This window comes from Aristolochia californica, unplaced genomic scaffold, assembly GCF_029961685.1.
Source record: "Aristolochia californica isolate CCGP_79_NKW_82.1479 unplaced genomic scaffold, dmAriCali1.0.hap1 SCAF_8, whole genome shotgun sequence".
NCBI lineage: Eukaryota > Viridiplantae > Streptophyta > Magnoliopsida > Piperales > Aristolochiaceae > Aristolochia > Aristolochia californica.
In genome coordinates, this window is record NW_027182279.1 from 2,955,068 (window position 1) to 2,972,053 (window position 16,986).

General features: G+C 36.7%; 1 protein-coding gene and 1 long non-coding RNA gene across 2 annotated transcripts; one reads left to right on the forward strand and one right to left on the reverse strand.

The window, feature by feature from the left end:
• Positions 1-4,289: 4,289 nt before the first annotated feature.
• On the reverse strand, positions 4,290-6,228 carry LOC137938913 (cytochrome P450 84A1-like). The gene is made up of 2 exons (XM_068784022.1): positions 5,209-6,228; positions 4,290-5,076 (listed from the first exon to the last, which is right to left on the reverse strand). Exons 1-2 carry the CDS (start codon positions 6,154-6,156, stop codon positions 4,453-4,455), a joined length of 1,572 nt encoding a protein of 523 aa, XP_068640123.1. The 5' UTR covers positions 6,157-6,228; the 3' UTR covers positions 4,290-4,452.
• Positions 6,229-12,620: 6,392 nt separating this feature from the next.
• Positions 12,621-14,667, forward strand: LOC137939556 (uncharacterized). The gene is made up of 2 exons (XR_011109962.1): positions 12,621-13,201; positions 14,173-14,667. It is a non-coding gene; the product is annotated as an uncharacterized lncRNA (long non-coding RNA).
• The last annotated feature ends 2,319 nt before the right edge of the window (positions 14,668-16,986 follow it).

Genomic DNA, 16,986 nt, shown 5'->3' on the forward strand with positions numbered 1-16,986 from the left:
TCCTTATTCATAAATTTTATGGGTTTTACGTATATATATATTTTTAAATATTTAAAAATGTTATTGTTCTAGGCTCGAGTTGAAGAAGCCTTCAAACATTTTCATTGTATACTTGGGGGGTTAGTCAATAATGAAATTCACGCGTATTACCTAGTTCATTCGATTAAGCCATTAGTGGTAAATGAGCGTTAGCCTCATTTGAAAACACAGGTAATTGTCTCAAACTAAAATTGTGGAATCGTGATTTAGCCCAATTTTGTGAATCATCCACTTAAAGCGTCGCTCGGGACGCGTCGTTCCGTCCCTCGACAAAAATTTCTTCTCTCTGGCTCTCTTCTCCCTCTTGACCTTCCTCCCCCGAATTCCCCCCCGCTCTCTGCTTCCTCTTATCTTCGCACTCCCTTCAGCTTCTTCTCCCTTCGTCTCTTCCCCCTCTTGGCATTCTTCCCCCCAAATTTTTTTTCTCCCTCCCGACCTTTGTCGCAGAGCCGCCATCGCCAAGCCTCCATCGCAGTTGCATGTCGCCTCTCAGCCTCCCTCTCAATATATTGTTACCTATGGTGTACCGTCGGAGCATCGCCTCCGTCACTGTTGCCTGTTGGCCCGCCGTTGTCTCACTGCCATTATTGGCGTAGCGAAGAAGATGACGTTGTTATTTCTTAAGTTAGGAAAAATTAAACCAACGTTATTTTAATAATTTCATTAATTAATATAATATAGTATTTCATTAATCAGTATAATATAGTATTTCATTAATTAGTATATTATTTTGTAATAAATTATATTCATTAATTAATATAATTAATTAGTATATTATTTTGTAATAAACTATATTCATTAATTAATATAATTAATTAGTATATTATTTTATAGTCATACGTAATTATTATATTATTTTATAATCAATTATATTAATTAATTAATATAGTATTTAGTATATTAATATATTTTAATACTACATTAAATTACTTATTAGTGTAGTAACCATATTTATCTTGGTTAATTATCTGTTTAAGTATATGTTCAATTTAATTATATTATAAAAAGTTACTCATTCTCTTGTTTACATCATATTTTTCATTTTGGGGCACTAACATTGGAATTTACTTTCAAGTGCACTTGAACTCAGTCTACACTAACACCCAAGGAAGAGTTGAAGTTGAACAAATTATTGCCTTGAATTTGAAGTCTAACTTCAACTTCAATGTTGACTAACCTCCCCTTATAGGAAATGTGATTTTTCTCTCTCGAAATTTTGTGTTATAACTATCTAGTCACAGGGTTTTGTCCCTTTGTAGTGATTGGATCCCAACCATATATAACCTTAGAAGGGGTGTATAAGTCTGTATAAGTTTGTACACGGTTTATCCAATACAAAAAATCATTTGGTGCGAAACGGCTATCTCAGATCGAACGACTAAGATAGTCATTGATTAGACGGTTGAGATAACCTGTAATCCAAGAATTTTAACCAATGCTTGTATTTTTTGTTTACTTTCAACTTTAGTAGGTAGTAGTTTTTTCCTTAAGTTTTTAAACAATGTCTCATATACTCAAGAGAGGCCAATCGACATTTCTGCCCGCTTCTTCTCAGTTGGATTTCATAATTTAAGATATTTTTTTCTTCAAATTTTGACTCAGTTTATATTTGTCATAATTTGTACTGAGATAGTCATTGATCATGATCAGACGAATGGAATAGCATTTCTCATGTTTTGCACCTAATGGATTTTCGTATTGGATCAGCCCTAATATACAAAACTGATCCAATACGAAAAACAATTTGGTGTGAAACATACAAAACAACTATCTCAGCCATCTGATCATGATCGAACGACTAAGATAGTCACTGATCAAAGGACTGAGATAGTTGATCATGAGGCTTAGTATTTTGCATGTTTCACACCAAATGGCTTTTCATTGTGGATCAGCTCTATAATGTTTTATGTAATTTATATATATAATCCCATAAATGAAACTCTAGTAAATAAAATAATAGTGACTTTTGAAAGAAAGAACAATTTAGGTGCAATAAACCATGGTTTGGCCTCTTCCCTTGTCTGTTTTTAACAAAGGAGGAGACAGAAACAACTGCGATAATCTTTGTTTTGTTCTCAACAATAGAGTAGTTTGAAGCAATTTTTAGAAGTTAAGACGATTCAAGAGATTGAACCCAAAAAAAGAAACTTTACTTTCTCCAGTATTTGTCACGGCAAATTCTTTGATTATAGGAACTGGGGAGAGGAGTATCCACACCATCTCATCAAATCCAGAAAAATAATCCCTGTTCAGTATATCCAACCAGAGAAGGCTGCCAGAAAATGGATGTGGACTGGGAGATTTGAATTGGAAAAAGAAGAAAATTCTTGCCAGAATCAAAAAATAAAAAATGATGGCTCCCGATTTTTTGAACTCTGCTTTTCCATTTTGATGTGGAATCAAATTATTCATGAAATGCAATCAAAGTCTCCCACTCAGAAATGGGAAAAACCGTGTCCTCCCCAATAAGAATCCTGTTTCCTGTAGCTCCAGGTGCTTGATGAAGAGAAGAGAAAATGGCCTTTCAAATTGGCTCTTTGGGTCTTGTAGATCAAGAAATGGTTATGGACGGTTCAAGGAGGGTTGCCCTTATCAAGAAAAAACTTCTCCACCTTCTACTGTCTTCTCCATTTTTTTTTTCCATCTTCTCTCCCATATGCTCCATCTTCTGCCTCAAACCAGATAAAACTGATTTCCGAATTTGAAGGAAGAAATAAAAAAACTCCACTATTGTTTTCAAGGGTGACACTCACTAAGGAAAGCTGTTTCTTTAAAAATAGTTGAGCACCATGGATACTCCTCTTTCTGTTTTACACAGTTATGAAATGATGGAGATTTGATAATTGATTCAGGAAAGGAGATCCCTTCAAACTCAAGATTGAGTACCATGAAAGACACTCTTCAATGTAGTTTCTCATCATTCGAGGGTCTCTACTTCTATATCTCCACTAATCCCAACCCGATCAGAAGAGTAACAATCATTTATTGAATTGCATCGGTTGGGGTGGACGGAATTGCATCGTCTTGAGGAAGATTTGGGGTAGACGGAACTGCATTGTCTGTTGAAGAGAGGTGGAAGAGCAACAACACTGGTAGCTACTGGGGCAAAGGAAATTGCATCGTCCAGTAAAGAGAGGTAGAAGAGTAGCAACACTGGTAGCGAATGGGACAGACGAAATTGTATCGTCCGGTGAAGAGAGGTGGAAGAGCAGTGACACTGTGGCAGACGAAATTGCATCATCCAATAAAGAGATGTAGAAAAACAATGGTTGGGGCAAATGAAATTGTATCGTTCGGTGAAGAGAGATGGAAGGCGGTTGGGGCGAATAGAATTGCATCGTCTGAACGGGGAGAAGAGGTTTTTTTTCGTATGTGTGAAACCTGCACGTGCGAGTTCAGAGTTTGAGTTTGAGTATATTTAGTACTTGTATTTTGATCCTTATCCTTATCTCTATCATCACCTTCCTCATCCTTATTTGTTAAAACATTTCTACCTTACTTAATCAAAAGATCAATTTTGCAAATCTTGATAAGCGATTGGAATTCATGGAAATCTTATGGCTGCTTGCTCTCTATTGATCTTAGTCTCTTTCACTTGTGTGGATCACACACGCTAATTATATATTTAAGCCTTTCATGGCCTTAACATAGAGAAAGCGTTTAGAACAGTCATTTGGATAACACTATTCAAATAGGTGTGGGTGGTCAACTCTAAGACCTCAAAAACCCTAAAAAAACAGACAAACATGTATATTCTTAAAGTGTACAAGTTACCTATCCACACTTCTAAATGTTTCTTGAATAGAACCCCTACTAAATTGATGATATGGTAACAAGATTGAAACTTGGTTTTGCATCGCTCATTAGTCGACCTATAACTCGATTGAGTCAAGTCATGGGATTGTTTCGCCTCATCCATTTTTCATGACAACCACAAGAGTAGAGGACTCTGGACATGTCGAGGGTATACTACCCAGTATCGACTAATGATCGTATAACTCGTAAAAAAATTTAGTTTGAACTGAGAAAGCCTGACCCAATTAGAATGAGCAAAACAAAATTTTGATTAGCACCTAGTCAAATACTAAATCCATGTTTCAAGATAGTTCAACATTTGGAGTGGTTACAAATGTTCACTTATGTGTGGCTTTGACACCTAAGTCATGTAATGAAATTGGCTGTCCTAATCAAAGACTGCAACAAGAGCCATGGATTCAACACCAACCCCAATTGGATTAGGGCTTTAGAAGTCCAAAAGAATTTATTCTTATCATTCATGTTCAGTATCTTTAATATATACGCAACGTTTAAAAAACCAAATTCAAAAAATAATTATTTTCACTTATCAAATCATTGGTGCTCGCACTCACGACGGGTGGCTTCTTTCCACTTTGTTGAAACGCTTCGGCTGATTCAGGAGATCGGACTGTGGAGGCGCGGAGCGGGCACGGCGATGAGGCTGTTGGCCCGCGGCGCTGTGAGGCCGAATACATCGCTCATGTCAAGATCGACGGCCTTCATGCCGTCGGGTAGGTCCCAGTTGAAGCAGTGGCAGAGGTGGGCAACTGCGAGCTCCATGGCGTAGAGGCCAAGCTGCATGCCCGGGCAGGACCGCCGGCCGGAGCCGAATGGGATGAACTCGAAGTGCTTGCCTTTGAAGTCGACGGCGCCTTCTTTGGCGAACCGGGAGGGCTTGAACGTCTCGGGCTCGTCCCAGGCGGAGGGGTCGCGACCGATGGCCCACGCGTTGATGGAGACGCGGCAGCCGGCGGGAACCAAGTAGCCGTTGACCTCGGAGTCCTCTGCGGTTTCGTGGAGGAGAAGAGGGATCGGCGGGTGGAGGCGGAGGGTCTCCTTCACGGTGCATTTCAGGTAGGGAAGCTTGTCGAGGTCGCTCTCGTGCACTCTCCGCTCCAATCCCACCACCTCTGCCAGCTCCGCTTGCACCTTCACAAGTTCCTCCGGGCTCTTCATCAGCTCCGCCATTGCCCATTCGATCGCCGACGCCACCGTCTCTGTTCCCCCGAACATCACGTCCTGTCGAAAACCCACATACCGATCACTCAGTCCTAGCTGCATTCTGTTAATTTGAAGCAGAAACGATCGAGATAATAATTGAATTAAAGAGAAGAAATACATTAAAAATTAAAATATGAAAATAGTACGTACCATAATCATGGCCTTGATATTATCCCTGGTGAGCTTCAGAGAGGCCTGAAGGTCGTCAGAGTAGCCGTCGGCGGCCTGTCCATCGTCCAGGAAAGCTAGTAAGTCGTCCACCATATCTGAATCTTCTTCTTCAGTGCGGCCTTCCTTACGTGTGGCCACGTGTTCGTCGATGATTTTATCGATGAATCGATCGAGAGAGGCACGAGCCCTGGCGAGCCGCTTCTTGAACCCCTGCGGGTCGATCCATCTCAGCCACGGCGGGATGAAGTCTGCGATATTGAAGGCGCCCATGAGCTTCGAGAATTCTTGCAAGATGGTGACGAAGTCGTCCTGCCCCTCGTGCGAGTTCGACCCGAAGGCTGCCCTGTAAGTGATATTACGAGTTAAACCAAAGACCAACTCCCCGACGTTAACCGGCTTGCCGGAGCTATCGTTAACAGCCGAGATCATGGCGTCCACTTCGTCCCGAACGGAGGCCCACGACTCGGCACGTTTCCGGCTGAAAAGCTTCATTACGCAGAGCTTGCGCATCTGGCGCCAGAAGGGTCCGTAGTGGGCGAACGCCATATCTGCCCGGTAGTACGTCAGATACTGAACAGCAATAGTCGCCGGCCGATTCGAGAAAGCATTGTCGTGGACCTGTAGGACTTGCCTGGCCATGTCCGGCGTCGTAACGGCCACGTTGTGGAGCACTCCCAACCGGAGATGAACCAACCCTCCGTATTGCTTCCCAAGCTCCGCTAGGCCTCTATGAGTCAGCTTATCCATCAAGAGCATGTTACCGATGATGGGTAACTGCCTCGGTCCCGGCGGCATCGGAAGCTTCCGTTGTCGGAGAAGAAACCCAAAAAGGAAATAGAACGTGAAGAAGAAGATGATGAAATACGAAATAGGCAGCGGCAACGAATATTCCTTTAGGAGCGAGTCCATGAGCACCGATGAACCCATCTCTCTCTCCTGCAAACTAGACTTAAACGAAGCAGAGAACTCTCTTTTCTCTGCCCTGAGAAGATCATGCTCTGCGCATGGCCGATTTATACTGGTGACCGAATATTATCATCATCACTACATCAGCCACTCTAAGGTAGGAAATCAATTCAGACGCGGACACAAAGGAACGCTTACAGTAAGCTTTGAATTCGGATTCTCTCGGCCCAAAAACACTGCACAGTATCTCTCTGGTTTAATTATACAATGATTTTGGTAAAAAGATCAAATACAAGACTCCAGCTTTGTTGGAGATTAGCTGTAAATATCTAGAATATCTAGAATCTTATATTTAATTAGATATAAAAGTTAATTGATCTTGTTTAAAGGATCATTAATCATAATTAAGTCTCTATCACACAAAAATATATTGCAATATTTTAGAATAAAATTTTCAAAAACCATTTCTATTTTACTTTATTTTCAAGGAATAAATCAAGTCTTAATCATTTTCATTTTTCTGATTAAATTAGAGTAAAATTTCCATAATATTGGTTTAATCTTTCATGTAAAAATATTAATATTTATCTCCCTATTTATTTATTTTTATATTTTTAAAATCATTATTAATTTTAACTCTATTTTTTTTTTAAGATGACATGTGGATTTACAGAGCCTAATTAAGGTTAAACATGTAATTTCACAAAATTAATTTAATTTTTTACTATTTCTACTCTCATTTTTAAGATTTCACTTCCTTGTAATTTCTAAATTTATTTTATAAAATAAATTTATGGGTCTAATTAAATATTTATAAAAATACTTTATTTGACTTTTTTTTTACGTATGTCCCTACATGCATGCAAATACAGAAGAGAAGAAAATATCACTCCAATGCCTTTTATTCTATACGTACGTACTAACAAGAAACTATATGGAAAATTATTAATTATTTTTTATTTTACCAACATTTTTGGTGCATTTATGTTAATTTTTTAATATGAAAAAAATATTTTGTTCGATTTTTCTTCCCCAGCAAAATGTTAAGGTAGTTACAAATATAAGTTTAATATACCCCGATAGGAAATTATAGAAAAAATAAATTAATTAGCATTGAAATAGTCCTTAACCACTCTCCTCTTACCTCCAATTTTTTTATTAATGTAAATTTTTATTTTTGCATCTAATGTAAAAATAATAATAATAAATATTTTATTACTCGGAAATCAATCAAATAGAATTTTTCCAAAAAAAATATTTTATAGTGGTATAAACCATGTTAGCATTTTAAACATGGATTAAGATTCGTACCAAAATGACTAGCCAAATTAGAAAAATTGTTTTTGATCTTTCTAATTACCTCAATTTTTTAATTACTTTGAATAATAAAAAAAACCTAAATATTACAAAAAAAAAAAAAAAAAATTATCCTGAGTTGAAACTTCCCTTTCTTACTCAACTGCGATCGAAACAAAAGAGTCCCGCCGATGGGGACTCATCCCCTCCGATTTATCTCCCCATTAGTTGAGCTTCCTTAGTATCAAAAGGTGGTCTTTGGTTTTCATTAGATCTTCTTCCTAAATCCTTCAACAATCCTTCCAATGGCGAGCAGCCACCTCGTTTTCGACGGCGAAGAAGCACCACTCAGTAGCCGCACTTCTTCTGTCCTCCAGCCGCTTCTTTCAACAGCTCGTTTGGTGGGCGGAGGGTTCTCGTAAGAGCACGATTGCTTACTACGAAAGCTGCTGCTGTTGCTGCTACGTCCAGTTGTCGTTTACGACTTCTGGGTAAGGATTTAGGTGGTGTTTGGTTTTCTTCAATCCGGTGCCATTTTCCGTATAGTTATTGCGATTGACTTCTCCCCCAGAAACTTAGTTATTTCTATCCGAAATCGGTTCCTAAATTTGCTTCAAATCTTAAAACAAACGACTGGGTTGTTCGGGAACTGTTTCGTTTTCGTTCAGATCGGTCCGTCGTCTGTAGTCGGATCAGCCGTACTGGTAATTTAATGCGAATATAGGAATTGAGAGCTCAGTTCATCGTTTAATTATACAATGTTTGGGCGATTTTCCTTGGGGTTGAGATCGTTGTCTCGAATTTGCAGTTCAACGGAGGAATCGGAAGAATGAAAACGTCGTCGCTCAGTTCATAATGATCGTTTCCGTATCTAAAGCTGGGAATTAAAAAAATGATTTTTATGAGGATAAAAAAATATCAGGCACCTCATCAACAAAATGACCCCAACCCAATCGAAAAAAAATAAAAATAAAATTAACCATTATTATTCCAAAAAATAGTTAGTGAAAAAGAAAATTTGATTATTATCTCATATTAATTTTATTTTTATCGTTAATTTTACTTGTAAAATTACAAATATAGGTAATGTTTTCTTAGAAGAAATAATATTGAAACTTGAGTACAATAATACAAGTGAACTAAAATTTTACTAGATCCCTTCATAACATTTGACCTTGGCCATTAGGTTTAGGGTTCAACAAATTTTGAACATCATTGAACTAACAATGACATCAACAAACATAAGAGTTTTCAACATTTAAAAATTTTAAAATGACAAAAAAAAAGGAGGCAAAGGGTTCTTCACTAAGATTTGGATGCAAGAAAAGAGCCAAAGCCCCCTCATTTTTTTTTTTTTTTTTGTCTTTGCACAAGGGGGAGGGGCCTTTGCCTTCCTATCACCATGCAAAACCAACCCAACAAGAGGGTGACTGCTCCATCCAGAGAAGGAAGAGAAGGATCATCCGTTGGAGAAAGTCCTACTAAATGTGAAACTAAAAGAATACGATCTTTTTCTCACACGTATATCTTTCTATATATTTTTGTCAGTGAACTTGTAATTTTACTAGTAGAAGATGTAGCGTCGGAAACATGCCAACAAACCCTAAAAGTAAAGTTTTTGTGGGCAAAACTTCCTCCTGGGAAAAAAAACTTTTGTAAGAAAAGTTTTTTCTAACAAAAGTTAAATTTTTTGTGAATTTAACAATGTAGGAGGAAAATGGAGAACAACCATTATTGTTTGATTTTAAATAAAAAAATTAGAAACATAATTGTGAATAACAAACAATAATTACACTTTAATGAGCTTAATATTGTCATTTATCGCATCCCATCCCCCATCTTGTTTCTTGGTGGGAGGATGGAGAATTTAACTTTTAAATGACTAATTGACTTGTGAATTCCAAAAGAAATAATATAACTAGAGATGAATTAATTCTCAAGTCGATGATTTGCATCACCTTGATGTTATATTCTAACATCATGCTTACCAATATTCAGCTTTGGGACCCTCTTGATATGAAACATGTGTTCATATCTAATTGACTTGTGAACATACTTTTGTCTTAATCTATAATCTTTTTTGTCTTAAAAGTCAAGGAAAATAAAATCTCTAATCTCTTATACTTCTAACAAATTAAAAATATATTCAAATTTTACTTTGAGAGATGCATATAAAAAAAAAATTATTAGTATGTGACCTGTTAAAGATTTCCTTCTAATCTCTAATCTCATTACATTGTTGTCATGATTTAATTCTAATAACCTATGAGAGCGACGATATTCCAACTAGAATTTGAGTTCGATTAGTATGGCCACAATTTTGAACTCATTCATTATAATGTGGCTATGCCCTAGCATAGGAGTGACAAAGTAATGTTAACTCTAATAGTGATTTCTCCAATTATATCTTTTAATTGTAACGCACATGAATCAAGTTATTATATTAGTCTACTAATAGGTCGGTTTATCGAGTCTTATACCACAAGATAGATTAAAAGCCATTGACATATCAACTAGATTGCAATTTTATTTTTAAATTTAAAATAAATAAACTTAATCTTGCAAACTTTTTGCTTACAATTTTCTTTGAATTTTTATATAACAAAGTGTATAGAAGAGAAAATAGATTCTAATTTGGCAAAGTTTTAAATATTTTTCCAGCCCAAATGTGAAGCTTCTCTAGTAAACTCTCCTGCCTGACTTGGCATTAATTCTCAGGAAAATGTTGTTTTCACCAAACTCCATCCACTGAATAAAAAACCAATGAATCTGCATTTGGTTGGTGAGGATTTCATTCATTCGTGGGGAACTCTTTGAGGATTGAAAGACTGATCACACCAGAACTTATCTTCAGGCTTCTGAAATCCCATCACGAAATTTAAAAACTTGGAGCCTTCACGTAAGAGATCTGTAAGTAAACTTCTTCCTCTGCCTAGTCTCGATCTTGAAAGTGGCCTGGGGTGACTGAATGTGGAGGGAAACTGTCCTTTTTCTCCTCGTTCGTCCCTGTAGGAGGGTTGCGTCTTCGTGACGTGAGCTTTAGATCATTTTAGATCAACCTTTGAGTCTGAACAGAAGAAGCAAGGCCATTATTGACAGAAGTTCCGACCTTGCCGACAAGCACATAGGCAACGTAACGGACAGCAAGGAGTTGGTGGGACGAGAGAGAACAAGAAAGGGGAAGAAGCGAAACCAGTCACTCAAGCCCTCTCGCTTGCAGTCGCCATCAAATGCTGGCCATTTTTATTTAGTGAAAAGTTGAAGCCTTGAATGTCAATAAATTGTTGAAATCTGCAGTTCTCGATCGCAATGTTTGATTCCGACCCACCAAATGCTTACCTACAATTTTCATCCGAAAGTATTGACAATATTTCACCAGGATTTTGGTTGGAAGCACATGCCGGCTACTCAGAAGCGTGGCCGTGGTCAGACGAGTTCCTCCGGCAGCCATGAAAGGCAGAGGTGTGTGCAAGCTCTTTGCCGCCCTAGACGAAGTAGTGGGTCGTGTGGATTTTTCATGTCCCGGAGATTTGGGGAAGGAACCAATCTTTGCAGGACCGTTTCGGGCTCGAAACATTGATAGCGTCTGCTCATGTTTTCTTGTTAGAATTGTGCTGTTCATGGGTCAATTTCTGTGGTTTGTCGCATTCGGCTCAGATCATTGTGTTCTGCCGTGATCGAATGGTGAACTATGTGTGATTGGAAAGAAACAACACAGATGCCTTTGTTCAATTGGTGAAAATAAATAATGCTTCTGGTTGTCTCCATGAAAAAGGTCAAGATATCGGAAAAGAAGAAGAAACTGGAGAGACATGGATGGTACAAGTCGAAATCATAATGAAAACCCGAACGTAGCTCAAAAGGGACTCATTAATTGCAGCCAACTTCATTTTCCTCAAACCGATTCACACTTTTCTCCTACTTTTCTACTCGGAATCCATAAAACTCACAACAGATTCAGCTGATTTTTTTCTTCCGTAGCTATATCACAAAACCTCCATTGTCACTCTGATTTAATCTTCGTAAAGAAAATAAATTTCTGTTATTTCTGTTTTGAACATCCGATTAAAACAATATTGAGATTACACAAAAATCTGTTTTGAATGATGTCAAATGAATGAAATCATATAAAATTACGGTGGAGAGACGAGACTTTCTATCTCCCATTTGGAACTACGCCTACAGAGACGGCTGCTTTAATGTTGCATGGGATCAGCTTCTGGATCTGATCTCGCAGCACCAGGACTGATCAGAAGTCAGTAGGTTCTCAAAATCGATAGATGATGGCTCTTTCGTACGTGAAAAACTTCTCGGTCCGCTGACAACGTCGACATGGTTATCGTCTGTGGAGGCATGAGACAGAATTGAAGGATCCTACGATCTTGCTGATTCTTTCTGGGTTGATTGCTAAAAAGCAACAAGAAAATTTCCATTAACATGAAAATTGCTTAATCTTTAATAAGTTGGATGCCCATAGAAAAGATTGTTCTTTTTTCTTGTTTGGATGCCCATAGAAAATGAAAGAGAAAACGGAAGAGATGTAGTTTCTCTTGTTTGGATACATGTAAAAAAAAAAAAAAAACTTAGTAATATTTTAAAATTTTGACGACTAAAACTTTCTCTCGGTTTCTATTGATTTTATTTTTTCCTAAATTCCATTATTTTGTGAGGGAAAGTTTATTAACTAAGAGAGAGTGATTCTTTCTCTTATTTTCTTTTTTCTCAATGATTATTTGTTACCAAACAATAGAAAATACCTCTCCGCAAGAAATCAACTTACAAGAAACAAGATTTTAAGGTGATAATGAAATTATATCTACTTAGATATTTCTAATAAGGGTTTCTTATGGTATCGAAAAAATATCTTATGATTATTAGTTGGAAAAAAGATTTTCTAGAACTTAAACACATCCTATGGACTTAAACCTAACTCTAACATCGATATAAGAATTAATATAGTATTTGTTCCTAGTTCATGAACCTTGTGATAGATATTGCATTTTCAATCAAATAAAAAATGAAAATAAACTCAAATCAAATGAAAGTTAGGTGATCATTTCTTTTCTTTGAATTAGTATTGTTAATTTAGAGCTAATGTCTAGTTTGAATTTTCACAGCAAAATGACAAATGTGAGGTGGGTGCTCTCCTTAACTTGCCAGAATGGTAAAGCTTGCCACCTAGGGGGGAAGAAGGCCTCACCACTCCATCCCCTCTTCCCCTCTCCTCTACCAGATGATGAGAGGGAGAGGCTTTGTCCTCCCAAATACAGGGGGAGTTCACTCTGCAATTTTTCCTTTGATTGTTTTTTTTTTTTACTTTAGAGCTTCGAGTTTAGAGTTCAATCAGTCCTGACGAAATGATTCTAGGTGGCAGCGCAGGTGGTATGAGATATGAAGAAATTTTATGGAACTGAGGGGAAGAATATCTGGTTGGGATTTGTTTGGTGAGAACCACATTGGATTGATTGAACAAAATTGGCTTCCATTCCAATATCCTGCCTCCGCATTTGCAGACAACTTGCTTCCCACTTTCATCGCCACCAAGTTCAAAGCAGAAGCACCTGTTGGTGTTCAGCAAGATGAAGATCAATTTGCTCTCTCCAACAAAGCAGATGAAGCTTTTCTGGAAGGGTGAGTTGGGTACATCCCTGGGTGCAAGTGGAGCCATTCCGTGTCCCATCGATGAAAGATTTCACTGCATTTGTCCGACCCTGGTTGAGGATATCAACTGTTTGAAGATATTCCCCATCACTCCTAGCTGCTCCTATGAGTAAGAAACTGACCCCTCAACTCATCTTTCATTATACTCGTGCTATGGCTGATACTCTTACAGAAGAAACCAGCATGATTTACTGGATTTACTGTCATGTGACTATTTTTGGTTAAAGAACCAAGCTGTATGGAGAAAAACCGAAAATCACATGGATGGATTTGAAGAAGATATATCTAGAATTTAATGAAAGAACAGACTGATAACCCACTTAAAAAGGATAGAAGTATGATGATTTTGATGATAATGACGACAATTTTCAGATTATTTTAGAGGTTAGTGGTTGATGTAAGAGCTTAACCATGGTCCTTTTACTTATAACCACGAAGCATGCATTTCTACAAGAGAAATTGGTGTAACATGATAAGCCCAAGCTGAACCTACCCATTTACTTCTCTCTAATGCATCAGACTGACTGCTAAGGGTCGTCAGCTGATCTTTCATTGTCCATCTCCATTATCTAACATTCTTTTTTTTCCTCTCAAGGATCATTATTACATTGCCTTCTCTAGTCTATTCTCAGGAGCATCAAATGTTGTCAAATCGGAATCACTTTGCAAATTTGCAATTTGGGTTTATGGGTATCTAACTCCCTTGAATGTGACTTTGGCCCTACTCGGACAATGAAATCGATTGATCATTGTATTTGAGATTATAAAATGCAAAGACAAGAAAGCATGCTTCTTTCTTTGAGTAAATACCTGAACTAAGCCAAGATTATGTGGCAAAAGGAAGGAAAACCATGAACTGACCCCATTAACCCTGCCCATTTCTCCTATATTCATTGAAACAGCTCCTGCAATTATGGGGCTACATACCACTATCCTCTATAATATCAAACCTGAGAGGATGGTGTAGATGGGGTTTGTACCCAACAAACATAGACTTTTGATCTAAAATCATCTCTACTAGTATTAAACAAAGTCTGGAAATATTGATTGAGGATTGTTCTTTATATGTAATTGCTGCAGGCTCCTTTGTGGCAGGTGGCCAAACAGGGATGGCCTAATAGTAACAGAAGGTGCATTACACTATAATGGTGTTTGTATTGTGCATCCAATTCATTGAATGTGTAAATTATTGAAGAACCCACTTACTGTAAATGGAGGTTATTGAAAAAAGAGTCTTTGCAGTTTCGAGTGCTTCTGACTTTTTAGTAACATTGTGGGTATCCAAAAGAGATCGTGAGTGGCACCTTGAATCTGATATCTATTGTATATCTCTTATTGTTACTTTGCCTCCCAGATTTGACATGTGGACAAGTTTAATTTGTTTAGAATGTTTAAGGATTTTGTGAATAGGATTTTTTTATGCAATGGTCACTTTGGGGATTTCTAGTGTGAGTTATGCTATTTTAGAGTCATCAGGGGAAAGGAGTGCCTCATGTATAGGGGTGGCATCGAGCCAAGCCAAGCTCGAACCTGTATATGTTCAAACTTGGTTTTATCTGAATACTTTGACCTCAAGCTCGGGCTCAGCCTCGAGCCTAAAATTGGAATCAAACTTGAGCCCAAAAGTTTTAACCGATATTTGAGTTCAAACTTGAGTCGGGTTAAAACTTTAACGGGCATTTAAAACTACAAAAAAATAAAGACAATATTGTGGTGAACTTAGTACCATTGAACAGAGGAGTCCAAGACTCATAGACTTTACAATGGAGCATATTAATGTATAATAACCAGTTTAATAGACCTGAAAGAAATAGCAAACACATCCATCAATAGTATTTATTCCATTGGCAAACAACAACATTAGATGTTGAAGGACCCAAAAGGGTTGAATGATCGATCATCTTTGAGGCTTGAGGTAAATTAAAACAACTATCAACCAATTAAAAAAAGAATTGACAAGAGTAATTAGAGTAAAGGGTTTTTTTATAAAAAAAATTTTTTTAACTAGTCGGCTCACAAACTAACAAGCTGAGCTTGGAAATTTTCATGTTACTTAACAAGCTTTATTTCAAGTTTGAACTCAAGCAGAGTTAAAGTAAAAATTGAACTAAATCGAACTTTTTTTGAGCTGAGCTTAAGTAAAAATTGAATTGAACCAAGTTTGTCTTGGTGCCACCCCTACTCATGTATGTGTAATTAACCTTAAAAAGAAGATTTTTTTTCTTGAGATGTCATATAATGCATATGAAACCCACTTGAGGACAATGATTTATTTTTTAATGACCTCAATATTGAAGTGATTTTTTAGTAATTAAAAATTAATAATAATTCTACATGGTTTGGAGTTTAAACACTTACCATTTAATAGGTCTTTATTAGGCTTAGCGTTACATAGCAGAAGAAACTTAGGGGGTTAGTCAACAAAATGAAAATTTGATCTTCATCTTCATCTTCATCTTATGTATCTACATGATCTTCATCTTCGAAATGGGTATTAGTCAAGACAACTTCATCTTCGAAATCTTTGAAATAGGGTGTTAGTGTGGACAACTTCATCTTCATCTTCATCTTATAGAAATTTAAAATTATTGATTTTAATAATTATAAAAATGAACTAATTAAACCAAAGTGTTTGAGTTAACAATATTTTAATTACCACTATTAAATCACTAATACAATAGAGTGAATAAAAAAAATTTTGATTAATGAATAAAAAATATTATATTAATAACATAAGATAGATTTGCATTGTATTAATTAATAATATATTTTGACATAATTAATGATGATATATTAATCAAATGCATACTTTAATTATATTTTATTTACTAGAGACTTAAATATGAAGTTTAATATAGTAATAAAATAAAATAAAATAATAAATAAATACATATACAACTTTTAAAATAACCTAAAAAAAATTATTCAAATAACGAGTTCGTGCCTTTAATATTACAATCAACGAGTTACAAGTTTGTACATATGAATTCCACATGGATGTCGATATGGCATCTCGAAATTGTGCGGCTCTTGTGGATTCTAATGCACTCTGCCTCCGAATGCTTGTTACTTGGCTACCCACATCCTCAAGATCATCGCAATCGTCACTATCTGTATCATCCATTGCACCTAATTGGACCGCATCACCTCCTCCACCGAGCTCGCCACTCGAATCATCATCTTCATCTTCGAATATATCATCATAATCTTCTGCACGTATATAATTGTCTAATATGCAACAAGCATGTACAATTTTCACCTGGATCTTAAAAGAAAATGGAAGAGTGCCTTTTAATATTTGAAATCGAGCTTTTAAAGCACCAAAAGTTCGCTCAATAATATTCCGTAAAGATTAATGTCTTCGGTTGAATAATTCTTTTTCATTTCTAGGAATATTATCTCCAAATTCTTGCAGATGATATCGGGTTCCTCGATATGGAGCCAAAAATCCCGGATGATTTGCATAACCAGCATCGACTAGATAATATTTTCCTATAATAAAAATTATGTACCACATAAAATAATTGAAGATAAAATAGATAAAAAAATACTGCATAAAAATATATTACTTACCTTCAGGTACAAAGATTTTATCTTGACGAGTCAATGCATCCTTCAATACACGGGAATCGGCTGCTGACCCCTCCCATCCAGCAAGTACATAAGTGAATTGCATATCAAATGAACATACAGCCATCACATTTTGTGAGAGATAACCTTTTCTATTCCAAAACCTTGGTTGATCTTCAAGTGGAATGTTGGCTTTGATATGAGTTCCATCAATAGCTCCAATACAATCCTAATTATACATTTTCAATTAATATTTATAACTTTGTATATTAATGTAAAATTATTTGGTTATAGGAAGTGATGTTACCTTGAAGTAGGGATAAA

Bases quoted from the DNA above. Each gene is read 5' to 3' on its own strand.
- LOC137938913 (XM_068784022.1), bottom strand. From the start codon at position 6,156: ATGGGTTCATCGGTGCTCATGGACTCGCTCCTAAAGGAATATTCGTTG. The intron at 5,077-5,208 runs GTACGTACTATT...GGTTTTCGACAG, and splicing joins ATATCAAGGCCATGATTATG to GACGTGATGTTCGGGGGAAC.